The sequence below is a fragment of the Puma concolor genome, chromosome A3 (genome assembly GCF_028749965.1).
Source record: "Puma concolor isolate L17-30 chromosome A3, mPumCon1.1.hap2, whole genome shotgun sequence".
Lineage (NCBI taxonomy): Eukaryota > Metazoa > Chordata > Mammalia > Carnivora > Felidae > Puma > Puma concolor.
Window position 1 is genome coordinate 124,906,906 of NC_141669.1, and position 22,718 is coordinate 124,929,623.

At 48.3% G+C, this 22,718-nt stretch overlaps 1 protein-coding gene across 1 annotated transcript in view; it reads right to left on the reverse strand.

Moving 5' to 3' along the window:
- The window catches only part of JPH2 (junctophilin 2), a 73,436-nt gene that overhangs the window by 39,660 nt on the left and 11,058 nt on the right, over window positions 1-22,718 (reverse strand). Inside the window, exon 2 of the mRNA XM_086702265.1 lies at window positions 10,654-11,449. Coding sequence (XP_086558391.1) covers window positions 10,654-11,449 — 796 coding nt within the window. The remainder of the gene's footprint in view (window positions 1-10,653; window positions 11,450-22,718) is intronic.

Consider the following 22,718-nt stretch of genomic DNA (forward strand, 5'->3'; position numbering starts at 1 on the left):
TTTTGTCCACTGGCAATTCTCCAAGGAGGGATGTGATGGAGGGCAGGAGTCGAGTGTCAGGGGCCTTTCCAACATCCTCAAGACCTTCTGCAGGGAGTTTAATCCCCCTCAATGGAACCCCAGGCCAAGGAGGAACCTCAAGAGGCAAGCTAAGGGCTAACTTTTGCCTCTACGAGCATGGGTAGTTGATGGTGGTCACTGGGTTTATGGAACACCTGATTGTGCTCAAATAATTTGGCGAGGATGCAAAAGACTGATGATACATGGTGTTGGTGAGAGTTTGAGGAAAACCGCCCTCCTGGGCACTACTGGTGGTGGGGGGAGGGTATAAATTTGGTGCACCCCCTTAGGAGGTTAACCGGGGCTCTGGTAATAATAAAAATGCACATTCTTTTTGAATTGGCAATTCTGCTTCTGGGACTGTAACCCATAAGTGCAGATCTGTGCAAGCAAGGACAGGCAGAGACGTGGGGGGCATGCCAGCAGGCTAACAATCCAACAATTATTCTTAAATATCTATTGAACAGATATGGTGGGGGGACATTAGACAGGAAAGGTTTGGATTTCTGCTTGTTTGTGTAAATCCTTGAGTACTGGAGGAGAGAGACCATCATATTCACATTTTGACAGTGAACGTCAAGAGTTCAGTTCCTTGCAAAGACCCGGGTTAGCTGGCATCATATTTCCCATGCATTCCAAGGACGGTCGAATGTCCCTGATGGAATAAGGGAACGGGCTAAGCCATCCCTTTCGCCAGCCTACTCTTCTGTGAGCAAGAGTATGTGTCCAAGCAGGTTCACTACAGCCTTTTTTGTCAGTGTGAAAGCATGAAATGGTTTCAATGTCCCTCAAGAGAGATCTGGTTAAATAAATCATGGTATTTCTAAACTACGGAATAGTAAGCAACTGTTAAGAACAGGGAAGATTTATGTGTAGAAGACAGGAAAAAAAAACCCCTCAAAACACATGAAGCCAAAAAAGCAAGCTAAAGACCATTATAGAGGTAATCCTCGTTGCAAAAGAAAACAACAAACTCAGAATAGGTAAGAGGAAGAGGGCTGTAAGTGAACGCTTAACAATGGTCACGCCGGAGGTGTGGCTGAGACAGAAGTAGGAGAGGGGTTTGATTCCTTTTTTATCTTTTATTATTCTGAATATCATTTAATTTTAACAAGTATGTTGTTCTGAGCAATGTAAAAAAAAGAAAAGGAAAAAAGAAAAAGGAGAGAGAAGTTCGCTGTATGTGAAATGGTAGTATGGTGGAGGACGATGCAGACGCTGGGGCCAGAATCTCCGCCCCAGCACTTACTAGCTGTGTGACTTGAAGCATGTTAAAGAAATCTCCATGTGCCACCATTAGCATGAGATGAGTGAATTCAGCTGGGCACCTAGAGCAGTGCCCGCACACCACACGTCTGATACTCCTCAAGCTGGCATTCACAGCCCGTCCTACCCTGGCCCTCGGCTGCCTTCCCAGCCTTATCTCCAGTCTATTCCCTGCCCGCTCCAGCTCCCCATGACTCACTGCTCCCAAAATACACCACACACGTTCCCACCTCCGTGCCTCTACCTGAAGCGACCTTTCTCTCCCTCTTCTCCATCTGGCAAACTCCCAGCCAGAGTCACCCACCACCTGCAGGGAGCTTTCCCAGACCACCCCCGGGCAGTTCTTTCCTTGGACCTCCCTCCAACCCACCATGGGCTGTGCTGAAGCCCTGTCTGTCTTTGCCACTAAGCTATGAGTCCCCAGAGGATGCTGACCACACTGGTCCACTGGGTGCCCTGTGCCCCAGCACAAACCTGGCAAAGAGTAAGTGCTAATCAGTATGTGAAAGAAAACCTGCCAAAGGTCAGATAATAGTTAAGAGCATTCTAGAACCAGGTCTTCTGGTTCTGGGGTGTCAGTTCCCAGTTCTGCCATTACTCAGCTGAATGACTATATTTAAGATACTTAACCTGTCTGTGCCTCAGTTTCCTCATCTGTAAAGTGGTAAAATAGTACCTTCTTCATAGGGTTGTTTTGTGGATTAACTAAGTTAACACACATAAGGTACTTAGGATCCTGCCTGGCTCTCAGAAATAAGGACTACATGGATGTTTGTCAAATAAAAATGAAATAAACAAATTGCCAACATCCTCCCTTAGACCTGGTCCAAGGCCAGGCCCTCTTCCCCCTGGGTCTGCATACCCTGGTGGTTCTGGAAATGAGGGTTGGCAGGTACAAAGCCCCAGCCAGAAACAGGGCCAGACCCATGTGTCTTGTTGGTCTAGGACAAACCTTGGCCAGGCGCATATAGGTCTTTCATACCTGTCAATCTCTTGCCAGTGTCTCTCTTTACAAAAAGAGAGCAGACTTCCGGTTTAAGCACCTTTGGTAGTAACAGTTTGACCTCTGTTTCAGAACATGATATTGGTTTTCCATTTTCAACAGTGATCAGAAAGTCTTCCTTTTCAATAAACATATATAAGTACTTTTAAGTAAGTTGATTTAAAGAAAGATATTAAGAAAGTAAGTAGAAAGGGGATGGGATGTACCAAGAATTGGGATGGTGGCATGCACAAGGGGCAAGTTTGGGAAACACAGTTGTAAGGACTGTGACAGAAGATGGGGCTTTCCCTCGGGGCAATTTCATCCTCAGGGAAGACGCTTAGATTAGTACAGAATGATGCATGATTCACAGTAAAGCTTATACTACCTTGCACGCCTTCAACACATAGGCCCTTTATGTGGGCTACTTTTTTTTTTCATTCTCTTCAACAACACTTTGAAGACGGATTCAATTTAATTCTCACTTGACTGAAGAGGAATGTGAGTTTCAGAGAGGTGAGGTAATTTGCCTAGGGTCACACTGCTTATAGGAAGCTGAACCCAGATTCAAACCTGGGTCCATTCAACATCACAGTCCGAACTCTTAGCCACCATAACACACACGCTCCTGCTCACCAGACACATCACCTCCCAGGAACCTGCAAACCAGGTCTAACCTTACACTCAACTGGGGAACTTCCAGGGCCAGTCCAGGGAGGAGATGTGGGGGCGGGGAGCAGAGGAGCAGAAGACAGGCCCACTCAGCAGGTCCTGTCCTCAGGGCCACACTGATGCCATCCTGCACAAAACCTGAGGTGTTCCAAACCTCACACCCTGCGGCAGCTGAGAACTCCTGCAGGGCCAGCCCCTGGCTCTGCCCTAGGGACACAAGAGCAGGAACGAGAACAAGAATACTACGATGACCAAGCAGCTAACATTTACTGGGCTCTTCCTCTTCCAGTCCTGTGCTGAGTGCTTCACATGCAGTCTCTGACTTAAGGTAGTATCATTATTTTCCTTTTAGAGATGAGAGAACTGAAGTCTGGAGATAAGATAAAGCAAGCAAAACACAAGACCAAAGCAGCACTCTTTTTTTAAATTTTTTTTTTTTCAACGTTTATTTATTTTTGGAACAGAGAGAGACAGAGCATGAACGGGGGAGGGGCAGAGAGAGAGGAGACACAGAATCAGAAACAGGCTCCATTCTCCGAGCCATCAGCCCAGAGCCCGACGCGGGGCTCGAACTCACGGACCGCAAGATCGTGACCTGGCTGAAGTCGGACGCTTAACCGACTGCGCCACCCAGGCGCCCCTAAAGCAGCACTCTTAACCCCTCACTCCCTGTGCTCCTTATGGAAGGGAGCCATTTATCATCACAGAGTTGGCATGACAACCAGAAACATTCAGGCACTCCCCAAACATCCAGCTTGCCTCCACCAGGATCTATAACCTTAAAAGGCATTACAAAAAGAATTTTTAGTGGCTCCTGAGAGGCTCAGTCGGTTAAGTACCCAACTCCAGCTCAAGTCATGATCTCACTGTTCATGGGTTCAAGCCCCATGTCAGGCTCTGTGCTGACAGCTCAGAGCCTGGAGACTGCATTGGATTCTGTCTCTGTCTCTGTCTCTGTCTCTGTCCCTCCCCCACTCACGCTCTGTCTCTTTCTCTCTCAAAAATAAGTAAACATTAAAAAAAATTTTTTTTTAAGTTTTTAGCCACAAAATCAGAAGACCTGAGGCTAGTTCCCCCTCGACCACTTAGTGGCCACAGGTATTTCTTTGTCCCTTTCTTACTGCGACTCTCCCATCTGGTCAGGGAAGGGGTTGGACTATCTCCTGGAGCCCTGGATGGGTCTAGAGCAAAACTGTCCAATAAAAATACAATGTGAATCACATATGTAATTTTTAAATTTTCTAACAGCCACATTCAAAAAAGTAAAATGACACAGATGAAATTGATTTAATAATTATGTTACTAACATTATTAACTTAATAATAATATAATGATACATTCTACCCAGCCCAATATATCTAAAGAATCATTTCAACATGCAATCAATATGAAAAATCAATATAAAATTATTTTATACTTTTTTCTTGCTAAGTCTCCAAAACCCAGTAAGTGCATTTCTCCCTTAACAGCACATCTCAGTTCAGATCGGCCCCATTTCAAGAGCTCAGCAGCCACCGAGAGACTACCCTATTGGTGACTGCAGGTCTAGAATATTTTTCAGTCCATAGCCCATTTTAGGGGGACATGCTTTCTCCACTTTCTCTCTTCCCCCTGGAAAAGCTACCCCAATCCTAGAATCTGAGCTGACAAGATCCATGGAAGCCCAGGACCAGGAACTTGAGGCCACAACAGAGAGAAAACCCAGGTCTGCCTGGACCAAGGAGTCTGGTGGCCGCTGGGGATGCTCCCTGTTGCTCTGAAGCTCGATTACTCACCAAAACCCCTGTGAGGGAGACAACCCTGCTTTCCCTCCTAACCCCAAAGATTCCCTTAATTGGAAATTCAGTCTGAGCTTAAAACGGAGCCAGGGAGCTGCCCCCCACATGGCAACAGCCCCATAGGCATACAGAATGTGTTCCCTAGACCCACGAGGAATCCAAATCTTCCCTGTGCTCCCCTCCTGGCAGACCTTGTAGAAGAAGCCAAATACTACTTTCTCACTCCCAAGACTCAGTTCCCAGTTCTAGGCTCGGCAGCTCCAACGGAGCTCGTCACATTCAAGGGCACAGGACTTGGCAGAAAGGACAAGGAGGTCAGGGAAAGCAAGGGGGGCAGAGACGGCGAGATTTTGCCCCCAACAGGGAAGAGCTCAGGGGAAACCCCTCCTTCTTCCCCAGCTTCCATTTCCTCACCTTCCAAACCAAACATGTTAGATGATGACCATGAGTGCTTTGGCTCCTGGCTTCTCTGCACCAGACGTTTTCTAGGCATTAGCTCATCTACTGCTCAAAACAACTGTAGGAGGGAAGAAGATCCGGGGTTCAGAGTGGCGAAGCAATCTGGGCAAAGTCACACAGCTCTGCAGTAGTGGAGCAAGAACTCTAACTCATGATCTCCCAAATCAAGAGCCCAAGCTCTTACCTATTGTGAGCTCTGCCACGTCCCAGGGTGGCCCAGGACAGTGCTGGTTTATGCCTGCCATAACAACACACACTTGGCGAAATAATTTAAAAGGTTCCCTTTGGAGGAAGGGACAGATCTTCCTTCCAGAAGAATTCCAGCTAATGTATGTTGATACTCCTCCCTCTGGAGCTTCATTCCAGAACTTTCTCCCTCTGAGGGGTGGACTGAACCTGGTGTCTGCATTCCAAAGAACAGAGTACGGGAAGGGGGAAATGGTAATCTGGCAGACACCAGGTGATCAAGGTTAACATCATCTGTGACAAGTCATGTTGAGACCATGTGTCTTGATATGATGTGATAAGGACGCCTCACCTCTATATTCTTCTTCCCCGAAACCCATAACCTCCGTCTAACAATGAGACAAGCATCAAACTGAGGGACGTTCTACAAAACACCCGGCTGGTAGTTCTCAAAACTGTCAAGGTCGTAAAAAAACAAAGGAAGGCTGAAAACCTGTCCCAGACCAGAGAAGACTAAAGAAACACAACAATGGCAATGCTGGACACCGGATGGAACCCAGGAACAGGAAACGGACAACAGTGGAAAAACCAGTACAATTCAAACGAAGTCTAGACTTTAATAAATAGTAAGGTACCAGTGTTGGCTTTGACCAGTGTATCATGATAATGTAAGAACTTAACGCTAGGGAAACTGGGGAGAGAGTATGGGTACTTTTCTTAAGATTTAAAAATACCATCTTTCTGTCTTAATGCTACTAACTGCTCACACATTCACAGCAATTTAAAGTTCACAAAGTTCAGAGATAGCTAGACGTGTTCTTTAAAGCTTTTTAGAATCAGAAACGTCGGGGCTGAAGCCTTCGTTCTCTCATTTGCTTGCCAGGCGGTCTCCGGCATATTATGTTCCTTCCTGGGCCTCAGTTTCCACATCTGTATAATGAATTCACTAAATGACGACAGTGAATAGTAATGCTTACTGAGCCCTTGCTGGGTGTCCCACACTGTAGCAGATACTGTGATGTGCCACCCAGTTTCCCCTTTGGGACTGAAGGACTTATTTCTCCTCCCCTCCTCCCCTCGGCCACTCAGAGTGATACCGGCTGTCAGCCCTGTCCAGGGATTGCCCTTGGCTGAACAGAACCGTCCAGCCCCAGCTCACACCCCTTTCTTTCTTTTTTTAATGTTTGTTTATTTTTGAGAGAGAGAGAGACAGAGTGTGAGTAGGGGAGAGGCAGAGAGAGAGACACACACACACAGAATCCGAAGCGGGCTCCAGGCTCTGAGCTGTCAGCAAAGAGCCCGATGCGGGGCTTGAACCCACAAACTGTGAGGTCATGACCTGAGCCAAAGTTGGATGCTTAACCGCCTGAGCCACCCAGGTGCCCCTCACACCCCTTTCTGGAAGGTAGCTGCACCCAATGCAGAGGGTGTAAAGATCCAGCGACCTCACCTCAATTAGGGACAGCTCTGAAGGTCGTCTCCACAGCAGCGTACCCCTCGTGGTTGGCTGAGGCCTTTGTAGGGACTGCACTGCAGCCCAGCGTCTCCTGCCCAATCCAGCTTCCTTCCCTTCCCCACAAATGTTGATCCTGAGTCCTCCCCATAAACTTGCTGTACCCTGATCTCCACCTCAAATTCGGCTTCCAGGAGAACTCGCCCCGTGACAGGACTGTAAACCACAGGACCTGCACTGTCTTTGTTAACCCTCAGACTAACCTTATTTTTCAAGATGACACAATGGAGGTTGAAGAAGAAAACGGACTTGGCCGAGAACATACAACAAAGAAATAGCTGTACCACAGGTGGGGAAACTCAAGCTGGGACAGGCAAACTGATCCGCCCAGCTCTCAGCTGACAGAGGATAGATCCGGGATTTGGTCTTAGGTTGGCTTAACCCTGAAGACCAAAGAGCCACAGCCTCCAGCCCAGGCCATTTAGAGCCACCAGCAGGATTGTCATGGGCACCAGGACAGACGAATGCTTTTCACCACTGTCCTGTCACACCCGCTGATGTCCCTGCAGCTCACTCCACATTTGTGAGATGGCAATAATAACAGTACCTACCTTTTTGAGATGTTACAAAGATTAAGTGAGTTAATATAAGGTCTCAGTTAAGTAAAGGTCTCAGAACAGTGACCGGCCCATAAGGAGCCCTTTATAAGTGGTAGGCTAAAAACAAATCCCATGAGCAGCATATAGCTGCAACTGCAAGATGTTCTAAGAAAACGTCCATGCAGTTAAGTGACAGGGACTGGGTTTCATCAGCCCTCTAAGGGAGTCAGGCTTGACCTGAAGGAAGAGTAGGAATTCGATGGGCAACAAGATGGGGCGCCTCGGTGGCTCAGTCGGTTAAGCGTCCGACTCCTGATTTCAGTTCAGGTCATGATCTTGTGGTTCGTGGGTCCGAGCCCCACGGTCTGGCTCTGCGCTGACAGCGAGAGGAGCCTACTTCTGATCCTCTGTCTCCCTCTCTCTGCCCCTCCCCCGCTCACACGCTTTCTCTCTCTCTCAAAAGAAAGAAGGGAAGGGAAGGGAAGGAAAGCAAAGGGAAGGGAAAGGGGCTAAATGGAAGTGTAGGAACCAGATTTATGAAGGGCCACTCACTATCTGGGTGATTTGGAACAAGTCACTTTATCTCTCTAAGCCTCATTTAGCCGATCTGTAAAATGTAAATAAAAATCGTACCCATCTTATAAAGTCCTTAAGGAAATGAAATGAGTCAATATTTATAAACTACTAAAATAGTGCCATGTGCACAGCAAGAGCTATAAATGTTTGAAGACAACATTAGAACCTTTTCCGAAGTACAATGAGAAGACATGGAGGGATCTGAACGTGAATGAAAGGGTGGTTGCTGAATGGATAGGAAGGTGCCTGGACACAGGGCCGGTAGATGGATGGGTGATAGCAGCTGAGTGAGTGGAAGTTACAGTTGGACACTGGAGGGGATCAGATAGACGGATGATAGATGGGTGCTTGCGTGACTGGGTAGGTGGGTGGGACTGGACGTTGTTTCAGTGGATGGAAGCATGGCTGGGTGATGGGGGTGGTTGGATAAATGGAGGAGATTTGGTGAACGGAGGTGGCTAGGTGAATGAATGCATGGATGGATGTTAACATGGGTGGCTTGGTGCAGAAATGGACCCACAAACGTCTGGCAAACTAATCTTTGACAAAGCAGGAGAATATCCTGCGCAATACGACAGTCTCTTCAGCAAATGGTGCTGGGAAAACTGGACAGTGGCATGCAAAAAAATGAACCTGGACCACTTTCTTACACTATACACAAAAAGAAACTCAAAACGGATGAAAGACCCAAACGTAAGACAGGAATCCTAGAGGATTGCTAGAGAAATCCTAGAGGAGAAAGTTGGCAAACCCTCTTTGACTCTGCCAGCCGCAGCAACTTCTTACCCAATACATCTCTGGAGGCAAGGAAGACAAAAGCGAAAATGAACTATTGGGACCTCATCAAAATAAAAAGCTTCTGCACAGCAAAGGAAACAGTCAGCGAAACCAAAAGGCAACCAACAGAATGGCAGAAGATATCTGCAAATGACATATCAGGTAAAGGGTTAGTATCCAAAATCTATAAAGAACTTATCAAACTCAACACCCAAAAAACAAATAATCCAGTGAAGAAATGGGAAAAAGACATGAATAGACACTTTTCCAAAGAAGACCTCCAGATGGCTAACAGACACAGGAAAAAATGCTCAACATCACTCATCATCAGGGAAATAAATACAAATCAAACCCACAATGAGATACCATCTCACACCTGTCAGAATGGCTCACATTAACAACTCAGGCAACAACAGATGTTGGCGAGGATGCGGAGAAAGAGGAACCTGTTGGCACTGCTGGTGGGAATGCAAACTGGTGCCGCCACTCTGGAAAACAGTGTGGAGCTTCCTCAAAAAATTAAAAATAGAACTACCCTAAGACCCAGCGATTGCACTACTAGGTATTTATCCAAGGCATACAGGTGTGCTGTTTTGAAGGGGCACATGCACTCCAACATTTATAGCAGCACTATCAACAATAGCCAAAGTATGGAACAAGCCCAAATGTCCATTGATGGATGAATGGATAAAGAAGATGTGGTATATATATATATATATATATATATATATATATATATATGTGTGTGTGTGTGTGTGTGTGTGTGTACACACACACACACACAATGGAATATTACTCGGAGATCAAAAAAAATGAAATCTTGCCATTTGCAACTACACGGATGGAACTAGAGGGTATTATGCTAAGTGAAATTAGTCAGAGAAGGACAAATATCAGATGACTTCACTCATATGAGGAACTTAAAATACAAAACCGATGAACATAAGGGAAGGGAAGCAAAAATACATTAAGAGACTCTTAAGTACAGAAAACAAACTGAGGGTTGCTGGAGGGGTTGTGGGCGGGGGGATGGGCTAAATGGGTAAGGGGCACTAAGGAAGACATCTGTTGGGATGAGCACTGGGTGTTATACATGGGGGATGAATCACTGGATTCGATTCCTGAAATCATTATTGTACTGCATGCTAACTTGGATGTAAATTAAAATAATAATAATAATAATAATAATAATAATAATAATAATAATAAATCAATCAGAAGATGGGTGGCTTGGCGGATAGGAGTAGTAGGTGAGTGAACATGGGTGGCTGGTGAATAAGGGGTGGATGGGTGGTTGAATGGGCGGGTGTCTAGGCGGTTGGGTGGACAGGTGGATGAATAGAGGGTTGGGCGGGTAAAAGGATAGAAAGTTGGATGGGTGGGTGGGGGTGGAGGAGGAAGTGGTTGGGTGGGTGGGTGGTTGTCCAGGTAGATGTTAGAGAGGCTGAGTGACTGGAGGTGGTTGTTCGGGCGGGTAGTGGAGAAGTTAGGTGAATGAAGGGGCTGGGAGAATGAATGGATGACTGGGTGGCTGGACGGGTGGCTGGGGGTTGAATGTGTAATCAGAAAGTGGAGTGGGTGGTTGGGGTGAAGAGATGGTCGTCCAGGTGGCTCTTAGAAAGGCTGGATGAACGGAAGGGTTACTGAATGGAGGGTTGGATGAATGGGTGGATGGACAGGGGACCAGAAGCACCTCCAGTTAACTCTCTAAAGGTCGGGGAGAAGCCCTGACGGTGAAAGAAGCAGAACAGCCTTGGAGACCGGGCCTCCAGGGTCGCCCTGCCCCCGCGACCCCCTTCCCCGGCGGGGGCCCACCCCGCCTGCGCCCAGCCCCCGGGGGCCTACCTGGAGGCGGCGATCTCGGCCTTCTGGCGCGCGATGGCGGCGGCGCGCTGGGCGCCCTCCACGCTGTGCTCCACCTTCTGTTGGACCTTGCTGCTCTTGAGCGGCAGCACGCGGCGCTTGGTGCCCTTGACCAGCACGTTGTGGCGGTACTTGCCCTCCTCGCGGTGGCCGTCGGGCAGCGTGGTGCAGCCGTAGCCGTGGCGCAGGTTGTCCAGCCACTCGCCCTCGTAGCGGAGGCCGCTGGAGCGCTCGCTCACGCCGAAGCCCGAGCGCTTGTCGTTCTTCCACTCGCCCATGTAGGTCTCGGTGGTGGTGGCGTCGATGTCGGCCTCGAAGGGCGCGGCCTCGTCGGCGCCCTCCGCGCCCTCGGCGCCCTCGCCCAGGCTGGCGGTGGACGCGGCGTCGCTGGCGCCGGAGCTGAGGTCGCTCTTGAGGAAGCTGACGCGGCTGCGCTGGCTGCCCAGCGACGTGCGCGACTCCGCGCGCCTCAGCCGGCCCAGCAGCGCGCCCCGCTGGAAGAGGCCGCCGCCCTTGGGCGCCCGCGCCGCCTCGGCGTTGGCCAGCAGGCTGAGCGCGAAGCCGCCGCGCGGGATGGCGGCCGGGGGCGGCGTCGGGCCGTCGGGGGCGGGCGACGCGGGCGAGTCCGGGGCCACCGTGCCGTTGCTGTGCTCGCTGCGCAGGGACGAGAGCGACGTGCGCAGCGGCGAGCGCACCACCACGGCCATCCCGTAGGGCACGCTCTGGCGCACGCCGTAGCCGTGGCGCATGCCGTTGGTGAACTGGCCCTGGTAGGTCCCTGCGGGCGAGGAGAGGGCGCGTCAGTGGGCGGCTGGGAGGGCCCTGCGGGCGCGGGGCGAGGCGGGCCGGGGCGACGAGCGCGCGGGTGGGAGGGCGGGCGACGAGCGCGCGGGTGGGAGGGCGGGCGACGCGGGGGGAGGGGGCGCATGGTCCGTGAGGGTGCGAGGACAGAAGTGCGACCGCCCTCTGCGCAGCGCAGTGGCGGGACTATTCCCGGCGGCCACAGTGAGGTCGCGCGAGTGGGCGTCAGCGTGTGACGCTGCGTGAGCGGGCGAGGCCCCGGAGTGCGTGCGGTTAAACGAGTGAGTGGCCAAAAGGAGTCTGCGGGATGGTGTGAATATTTCTGTTGGTAGGAGCACAGCAAGGTCACGAGTATGCCAGGCGGGGTGAGTCAGTTTTAAAGTGCGAAGTTGCCCGAGCAGATGAGGTTCGGTGAGTGTGAATTGGAACGAGTGCACAGATTGTGCAAGAGCATGAGTGGGCAAGACAGTGAGTTTGTGCCGTAGTGTGAATATTTGCATTTGTGGGAGTGTGCAGGGTCCTGGGAGGCTGTCAGATCATGAGTGTGCGAGGCAGTGTGTGCACAGAGGGTGACCGAGATCACATGAGTGTGATGTAATGAGATGTAACGTAAGGTCATGCGAGTATTTGAGGTCTTGCGTATGAAAGGAAAGGCAAAATTGAGTGAGGGTGCAAAACCAGTAGAGGTTCAAAGCGTGCGGACTTGTGGGAGCAGGTACATCTATCTATGTGCGAGGTTAAATGCATGCGCGTAGTCATCATAGCGTGCAAGGTGGGCTAAGTGCCCAAGGTCCTGTGGAGGTGACATCATGGGGATGTGAGATGTTCTAAGTATGCAAGGCTGTCTGAGTGTTAAAGCACAGAATAACATGTGGCACTTGAGGCTGAGTGTATGAGGTTGTGGGCAGCAGGGAAACTGAGACCATGTAAGACCGTGTGTGTACAGGATAATGGCATGTACAAGGAGGTATCATCAGTGCAGGCCTTGCGTGTCCATCGGTGTGAGCACGTGAGCTCCTGGGAACAAGAGCCTATGTGAGTAGCCTGCCGAAAGCCAGCTCCCTGACTTCATCTTTATGCCTTCAGCATGCAGGACAGTATCTGCCATAGTGTTCACGGACTTGTGGGGGGAAATTCAGAGCTTTTGTTTTAACACGAGCTGATACTTTACCCTGGTTAACCAAAAAAGGCCCCAAATGGCCTTCTTTCCAGCAAATGCCCAGGATGTCTAGGGAACTGAAACAGCTGGCCAGGTAAGGGATTCCTAAGCTCAACCCAACAGGCATGCTCCCATTCGGGCCTTTGCACTGGCCGGTATCTCTGCTTGGAACTCCTTCCCTCCAGATACGCTTCATGTCTCTGCTCAGTGAGGCCTATCCTGACCACCCTATTTAAAATTGCCATCTGCTTCAGCACAAGCACCCTTATCTACCCCTTATCTACTGTTTTCTATAGTATGTATCCTCTTCTAACATATCATATGACTTAATTGTTGCATTTATTGCTTTTCTTTCCTCACTAGAATGGAAATCCATGAGGGCAGGGATCTTTCCTGTTTTGGTCTCTGATGTAGCCCCAGCATCTACAATAGGGCCTGGCACATAGGGGTGCTCTGTAAATATTTGCTGATTGATTGGCTGAACCTCCCCAGAAACTCCATCTCATTGTGTGACCTTGGGCAACTCTCTTCCCTTCTTAAGGCCTCGATTGCCCTGTCAATGACATGTTAGATATGAAACTCTCTAAAGTTTGGCCTAACTCTGAGACACTGGAATTCTAGAAGGACCTGCATTGTGACTCTGCAGGGGAAGGACAGCATGTCCCTATGACTCTATACTATCTGGTCCCTCCCAGCCCAGGCTACTCCACCTTGGGCCCCTACTCCCACCCCGCCCCCATCACTTTCTGCATGAAGAGACTGCATTAAGAGTCACGTACAGTGCCGAGGGCTCATTTAAACATCTCAAATTTCCTATCAGGTGGGTCCCTTGACGATGCTCATTTACAGGAGAGGAAGTTGGTGGTCTGAGAGGTTAAGTGACTTGACCAAGGAGGCAGAATCCAAACCCAAGTCTATCTGATGCCCGAAGTTCACACTCTGAGCCCCCAGTTCTCTATCCTGGCTGCCCTTCAGAAGCTCTAAAAAATACCAGTTTCTGGGCCTCACCACCAGAAAGTCTGGCTTAATTTGTTTGCAGCCTCTCTACAGGCAGGCACACAGCCAGCAGTGAGAGGGACATCAGAGCTCTCCTCCTGTCAGTGACCAGCCATGGAAAGCCAATGACCATGGAATATGAGCTATAAAAGGGCCAAAGGGAAGTGGAGAGAGAGAAAGGAGATATCACTGGACATGATCTCATAGAAGAAGATGCAAATATGATCTCCATTTCACAGGTGGATGATTCAGAGAGATTGTGTGACTTGCCCAAAGTCACCTAGTAAGGAAGGAGCAGAACTGGGGTATGAACCCAAGGTCTGACTCAAGCTGAGGAAGTCGGAAAATGGGTTTGTGTGGCAGGTGCAGAGAGCAGAGCAAAGAGAACGTGGTCCAGGGGATGAGAAAGTGGAGAGTTAAAACTAATGTGTTCCCCTTTCTAAGCTCATTCACATGTGGTCACATTATATGGGAGGCAAGGGGACAGACAGAAACTTGCAGTCAGAGACAAACTGATCTCAAATATCTGATCTGAAGAACCTTGGACAAGTTACTTCTTCAGATTTTCAATTTGCTTATCTGGAAAATGGAAAAATAATACCCACCTTCTAGGGTTTGGGGAAGATTAAAAAGGAAACAACAACAAAAAAGGAAACAACCCCGGGTTCCTAGGTGGCTCAGTTGGCTAAGCGTCCGACTTCAGCTCAGGTCATGATTTCATGGTTCGTGGGTTTGAACCCTGCATTGGGCTCTCTGCTAATAGCTCGGAGCCTGGAGCCTGCTTCGGATTCTGTGTCTCCCTGTCTCTCTCTGCCCTACCCCTGCTTGTGTTCTGTATCTCTCTCTCTCAAAAATAAATAAATTAAAAATTTTTTTAAAAAAATGGAAACAACCCAAATGTCCATCAACTGGTAAATGGATGGACGGTGGTCAGCCACACGGTGGAATACTGGTCAGTGTTAAAAAGGAATAGACTGCTGGCATATCCAACACGGATGGATCTCAAAAACATGCTAAATGAATAAAGCCAGAGATGAAAGAATACAAACTGTGCGATTCCAACTACATAAAAGCCTGGGGAAAAAAAACTAAAGTATAGTGACAGAAAGCAGATCTGTGGTTACCAGGGCTGCAGGTAGGAGGGATCTACCACAGAGGGGTACAAGGGAACTTTCCGAACTGATGGAAATGTTCTACACCTTGATTGTACTGGTGGTTACACAGGTGTATACATTTGTCAAGACCGTGCACTTAAAATGAATTCTCTGCCTGGAAACTATACCTTGATGTAATAAATAATCTAATTTGTAAATAAATTTTTAAGAAAAAAACCACTCCAGCACAGCATTCTGCAAATAGCCATTGGAAAATCCTGTCAACTCTCCTTTCCAAGTGAATCTGAAATCCGGCCACTTCTCACACCCCCCTGCTACTAGGCGGTAGCCTGAGCCACTGTTGTCTCTCGTCCTGGATTTTCATAATGGCTGCCACGCTGGTCTCTCTCTGTCCGTGCGCCTCTGTCCATTCCTAGCTCACTAATCACAGGGATTCTGTCCAAATGTAATAAAGTCAAAAATCACGACACTGCTCTGCCTCTTCTCATTCAGAGGAAAAGCTGAAGTCCTTAGTGATCCACAGACCTAACCTGATCTCATCCCCATCGCTCCTCTGTCCTCACATCCCTCCGTTCCTCCTTTCCCTCACTCCACTCTGGCCACAAAGTCCTCCTTATTGTTCCTCCCGTTCCATGAGCCATGCCCCTGCTTCGGGGCCTTTCTGTTTGCTGCTCCCTCTGCCTGAAACAGTCTTCCTCCAGAAATCTGCACAGCTCACTCCCAGAGAGGTATTTAATGGTTCCTATAAGACTCACCCAAGGTGACAAAGCTAATAAATATACCAAAACTCCCATCCATGTCCAGCTGTGCTCCTTACTGTGCTCAGAAGAAAGAAGAAAAACAAATATGTGAAAGGAGAAAGTGAACAAGAATGGAGCAGAGAAGTTGGTAACCTGGGAGAAAGACAGAGGACATCTAATCTCTGGGTTGGACACGTTTGTGAAATTAAATCAACCAGTCTACCTTTAGCTTAAAGTTGGCGTGAGATGGGCTGACATGGTCCCTTTAAGCCCAAGAGAAACTGAGATTGCTCTTGGCCACCAGCTGGGGAGGAAACGGCCAGGCTATATTAGGAAACTTACAAGCAAGTGGCAAGAGGCACAGACACCCAGGGGAGACTGGGAGTGACGGGGCCCTGGGAAGGGGGAAAAGCCAAGTGCTGGGGCCATCCCCAGCCTGACTCTCTCTAAGACAGGACAGCTCTCCCTGGGGACTGGAAGAACGCAGCATCTGCATCTGAAGAGAGGGAAAAGGAGGACCCTGCCCACAGCCATCTGGCTAAGATGAGCTTTCTATGGAAGGAAGTGCTTCCTGATCACCTTTGGGCTGGCCCCTCACTTGGCCTTGTAGACTCTACAGGGATTCTCACTGCCCTCATGGTAAGAGGCAGGATTCTCAGCCTCTGACCCCCTCTCCAGTCACATTTGCCTTTCCACCTCAGGACCTTTGCACATGCTCCCGCCCCCCTCCACCTCTTCTCAGCATGCTCTTCCCTTCTCTCTTCCCCTGGCCAACTTCTTTTGATATTTCAAGTTTCAGCTTAAATATGACTTCATCCAGGAGGGTTTCTTGAACCCTGCCCCCTGAGTACTGCCATATGATGTCATGTCTCCCTGTTCTTCTTGGCACTTTTCCCAATTGCAATTAAATAACTGTTAAGGTCATTTGTCCACCATAAGCCTTTCCCACTGGACTTTGGCTTCCAAGAGGGAGGGAGCCATATCCAGCTTATTCCTGCTATGATCCCAGCATCTAGCACAATTCCCAGGCCCAAGGAAGCCTACAGTAAACGTCTGATGAATCTGTATCTTCTCTGCAGTGATATCACCCTTCCATTCTTCCAGGGGCAGGAACCACATTTTCTTTTTTCCTTCATGACTCAGCACATGGTAAGTACTCAATAGTGACTGGCGGTGGCTGCCAATGTGGTCAGGTCTAGATTTAGCAGCCCAAGCCCTGGAAATTATTGGGGTACATGTAAAAGGCTGGTAAATACCGTTCTGTCCCTCAGACCAGGCTCCTAAAGTTAATAAAACCTGAATATCATCTTCCTGCAGTTGCCCTTCTGGTTTAGTACAGAATAAGCTGGGTTTCAACCTTGACTCTGATGCCAAATAGTTCTAAAACATGTCGAACTATTTAAGCCTGCTGAGCCTCAGCTTGTCCTTCTTAAAATGGAGATAATGATACATACTTTAGATCATTGTTCATTCACTTGTTTGAATTTAACGAGTATTTGCTATGGACCTGGAATTCTTGGTGTTAGATACTGGGGACACAGTGATAAATAGACATGATCTCCACCCTCAAGAGGCATAGAATTGAGCGCCAAGGATAGACTAGATTTAAGCAACCACCACAGAAATAAATGTTAGGCAGCCACACCAGTGATGCAGAGTGATAATGGTCCAGGCCTTAGGTGGTGAGGGAGGATTGGCGGACCAAGGAATAAATGAACCATATGTGAGGCAGCTAGTACACAGTAAGTGCTCAATAAAGGCTAGTTTTGGCAGGCTAGAATCTTTGCTCAGAAAAGCTCGCCCAGAAAGGATTAACTGGAGAGTTGAAAAGGAGCCGGGGAGGACAGAAAGAACTCAGAGGGAGAGAACGAGCCCAGCTCCAATTTTCCACCTACGTCTGCTTGCTTGTAAGAAAGCAGGCTTATGTGCTGGGATGCCCAGGCTTGGCTGCTTTGGCCACATCTGTGACCCAGGAGGCCTTAAAGTTTCTGTCCTTGGGAGGAAGAAAATTTGGGGGGGGGGGGGTCTCTTCATCAATGAGACCTGCCTCCACACCCTCTAGACACACATGAGAGAGTAGTTTCTGGAAACCATATTTATAGTACAAGATCCACCCTTTAGGGGAGAGATTATGACTTAACCGACGTGGACACTGGAGTTTTTTAAAGCACCTCTGATGGCTCAAATATGCAACTTGAGTAAGAGCTGCAAAACTCTACACTAGCCTCTCGTTAACCAGTTGGCTCCGTTCCTTCTGTCAAACCTGTGACATGCTGTACCTGGCAGGTGTCATGCAGATCCCAGTGGTTACCCAATAGCGGATTTCTCCTTTGCTGATGGAACCTCGTTCTGTTCAAGGGCCCAGACCTCCTTCCTGGGCCTCAGAGAAAGGTTCCTTATCCAGGGGTAAATCCTGATTGCTCTCAGCCAGACTTCATGTCTACTTACCTTGCCAATGATTGGATTCGATGTGAGCATTTGATGAAATCCAGCATTGAGACCGGAGGGAGAGTTTGCTGGGGGGCGGGCCAGGGAGGCAGGAAAGAGTTCCTAGTTCTTATAAGGAGAAACATGCAGGCATATACTCTGCTGCTGCTGGGTATTGCTGCATGTGGAGGTGACCCCTGGAGCTGTGGCAGCCAACCTAGTACCATGAAGCCACTGAGAATAGAGTTGACACTATATGGATGCAGAGCAGAACATGGCAGGACCCTGGGTCCTTGTTGACATTGTTGAGCCTCCAAGTTAACCAATCCTGAGACTCTCTTACCTCTGGATTCTTCTTTATGTGAGATTATAAATATCCTTATTGTTTAAGTCTGTGCTGTCCAACATGGCAGCCAGGAGACACAGGTGGTTATTGAGCACCAGATTGCAAAGAATTAGCACCAAAAAAATGTAAAATACATCACTAATAATTATATATTGATTACATGTAGAGATGGTATTTTGGTCAATGGGTCAAATAAAATATATATTTTTTAAGGAGGCTCCACACCCAACATGGAGCCCAACGCAGGGCTCAAGTTCAGACCCTGAAATCAAGCTGAGATCAAGAGTCAGACGCTTAACCAACTGAGCCATCCAGGTGCCCCTAAATAAAATATATTATTAAAATTAATTTCACCTTTTTACATGTGGCTACTAGAAAATTTTAAACTGCATCTGTAGCCCACATTATATTTCTATAGAAAATGCTTATTTAATTCACTTGGAGTTAGGGTTTTCTGTTTCCCACAGACAAAAAAAATACCCTAACAGGTATAGGTGTCATCATTGTGATTTTATAGTTGGAACAATCGAAACTAAGAATTTAAATTACTTGCTTCAAGTACAGCAGCTGTTGGTGGTCACAGCGAGGTGTCCTGACCAGTGCTTTCTCCTCTACGCCTCTAGGAATCTGAGAACATCCCTTATGAGCTAAAGGTTTGCAATCCTTCATCCAGACCTCAGCTCTGAAGGGAGCGGACCATTTCAGAAACCCAAGGGAAGTCTAGGAGATCCAGAACCCACTTTGACCCAGAGAAGAGACATGTGGCCCAGACCAGGGATTCTGCCTCCAAATACAGAATGGACACTGAGAACATCACCCCCTCTGGCCAGTGACACCTGCCTATTTCCAGGAAACTGTCTGAGGTCTGAACACCAGTGTCCCTGGAGGACTGAACAGAGATGGAGAGAGAAGAATCAGGGCTAACTCCTCTCCTGTGGTCCCCGCTGCCTATGGAAGTCCTGACCTGACAGTCCATTGTCTTCATGACCTGGTCCCAATTCACCCTCCTAGTTTTGTCTTCCTAAATCCACCAAAGCCCAGCTTCAAAGTCATCTCCTCCAGAAAACCTTCCTGGAGTATCTTTTTTCCTCCATACTCTCATTGCTTGAGACATTTGTCACTTCTTACCTCTTATACAGCTATCTCATCTATATCTTGTCTATTTGGTCTAATAGCCATTCTTGGTCCTTCCTCAAATCCTTTCCCATAGTGTCAGATGTCAGCACAAGATCTTTGACAGGACTATGGAAGTGTCATCAGCAGATCTCAGACATTGTTTAAGATGGAGAATGGCAGGCAGGGGACTGAGCAACCGAGAGTCCAGAAGTCAGTGGCTCTTGTCCAGGTGCACCAAAATTGGGCCATGTAAACCAGGAATGCACAGCAGTGAACAAGCTTGCCCTTATGCCACAGATACCTATATAGATGCTCCTAAATATAGGGGACCCATCCCAGCTCAACTCTAACCCACCTTGATAAATACCATGGACCCAGTGTCCCTGAGAAAGCAAGCCAGGCCTGAGACATCTTTGGGGGCAGCAGAATAATGGAAATTGTTTGGGCTTTGGAAACAGACAGACCTGACTCTGAATATTTCTTTAATTTCCCCCACTTCTCTTTATCTTCACCCCGTCCATCTAGTCCAGGCTGCACCAGTGCCTCCTGGTTAACTACAACAGCATCTCCCCTGGTCTCCCGCCTCCCCTGATGCTGCAGTCCACCCTTTGCTGCTGCCAGAGTCGTTATCTTAATAAGATGTAGATCTGATCAGGTGACCCCGCCTAAAACCCTGCAGTGGTTTCCGAGTGCCTCAAGGATAGTCTTGGGTCCCTAGGAAGCCAAGATTGCATGTGAGTGATTTTGGGGGAATACTCTTGGGATGAGCATCTGGAAGGAAGGAAGGAAGGAATCTTCTGGATTCAACTGCAGAAGAAGTTGAACTTCTTCAAGTTGAACAAGGCAAGGCTTGTAGTGATCCCATGGGGATCTCTGGAGCTAGTATGGCCCTTCAGAGTTGTCCAAAGAGGCTGGGTCTTTGGACTCCTGTATCAAGCAGTCATTAGCTCTGGGTTGCCCACTGAGCTAGGCAGCTCCTTCTGACAGACAACAGTGCCTGGCTGTGAGCCATCAGTGACCAATGCTCTTGGCAGCAAGGGGAAGGAGGACTCTGCCCCTGGGGGGTATCTGAGGGTGTCCTGCAGCGTCTACTGCTGGAGTATTTACATGGGTTCTCTAGCAGAGCTCTCAGACTCTCATCAACAAATGTTGGCTCCCTTCACCTCATGGGAAAGGATTGCAAGGTAACCAGTCATCCCAGTTTGCCCTAGACTGAGGGATTTCCCAAGATTAGGAGTTTCAGTACTAAAACCAGGACAGTTCCCAGGCAAAGCAGGCTACTTGGTTACCCTTCATCTGGGTGAGAAGGAAAAAAGGGCATGTCATATTAGCACAATGTTCAGTGGTGTGCTGGTAGAATAGCTCTTTGGAAAAATAAACAAACAACCCTGATTTTGTAGTGCTAGCCAATTTCCATCTTGTAAGTATACCCACCGCGGCCAGACAGGCTACCAACAGTTGAACAGCCAGCTTGCAAAATTCCTGAACATTTAGTAATGGGCTCTCATGAGATGGTAGCAGCTGGTGCCAGCACCCCGTATGTAATACAGACTGGTATGTTCCTGATACCTACAAATGTGCAGCATGTTCACTGACAACCTCAACTTCAAGGTGAGACTATCTCAATCCTGAGAATAAGTGGCCCTCCGAGACCACCTAGTTCAAGGCAACAAGTAATCTGTCATATGGTCCATCTCTTACCCACAGTGTGTCCACAACAGTAATTGCTAATCAATCATGATCCTGATATGGCTGAGCATAGGACCCCTTATCACATCTGCAGGTAGCTATAGTCAATTAGCTGGTGTTGCATATAAGAAAAAAGTGACTTACCCTTGGGAGTAAGTGTGGTTCAGCCTCCTCATTTTACAGAGGAAGCTTGCACACAGAGAGGTGGAGGGACCTGCCTAAGGCCACACAGCCCGGCCATAGCTCATCTGAGATTAAAGAATAGATCTACTGCCTTGCCAGCTCTTTCAATCCCGCCTCGCTTTGAACTGCTGAATACCCCAGAATGGAGAGGAACAAAGGGGGATCTTTTGAGATCTGAGCCTAGATTCTGGGGAACTTTGCCTACAGCCTCCAAACCTTTTTTGTACCCTGACAGTTTCTTTTCTTTTCTTTTTTCTTTTTGTTTTTTGGTTTTTTTTTTTTTTTTTTTTTGAGAGAGAGAGAGAAAGGCAGAATGAGAGGGAGAGAGAGGATCCCAAGCAGGATCTGCACCCCCAGCACAGAGCCCAATGCGGGGCTCAAACCCACAAACCATGAGATCATGCCCTGAGCTGAAACCAAGAGTCAGACGCTCAACCAACTGAGCCAACCAGGCGCCTCACCCTGAAGGCTTTTTATTTGTATATGTAAGTGTTGTATATGTGTTGGTGGGCAGGACACTCTTTAAAAATATAAAAGTTGGGGTGCCTGAGTGGCTCAGTCAATCAAGCATCCAACGTCAGCTTAGGTCATGATCTCACAGTTGGTGAGTTCAAGCCCCACATTGGGCTCTGCACTGTCAGCTTCAGATACTCTCTCTCTCTCTCTCTCTCCCTCCCTCCCCAACTTTCTCTCTCTCAAAATAAATAACTTGGAACAAAATTATAAAAATCATATATGCTCACTGCACAAAATTCAAACAATACAGGAGTATTTAAAATAAAAAACAACAACAACAACAACAACTTGTGTGCTATTTCCCCAGGATGAGAAGGGTAATCACTGTTAACAATCTAGGTCCTAAGAGGCCTTTTCTGCTCATTTACAAGGATATACATATAACAAATAGACTAAATGTTTAGCTGTTCCCCCACTCTACCATTAGCCCCATCACTGAAAACACTGCTTAGCACATAGTAAGCACTCAATAAATATTTGTCAAATGGTTCTTGTTTCCTTAAAATGTCTTAGTATAGGTGGGTCTGCCTTTGTCTTTTTAATGGTTTTAGTACTTCATGGCATGGTTCTCTTGAGTTAGTGTAGCAGTCCTTTTGTGTGAGCATTTAGACTGCATTTCTTTTTTCCTATAACAACCCCACGGCCTTGTTCTCTGGCTTGCCTGCAAGGTGGCACCAAACTCCCTTCCCACGGCTCCCAAGTGCTGCCGCCCATCAGAGCTCCACTGTCCCTGGTTTCCCGGGATCACCGAAAGGCAACCCAAAGCGGAGAAGCTGGCAGCATTTGTGACCAGCTCCTGGGAGCAGAGTCAGGTTACAGCGGGTGTAGGACAAGTCCCCGTGGCCTGCAGGGCTCCACCATCCCCACATTCAGAGGCTGCTACCCCGGATGACACCCCACAGGTCACACAAGAAGCAGGGAATTAACCAGGCGACATCACCTGGGTGCTGCCAGCCCTG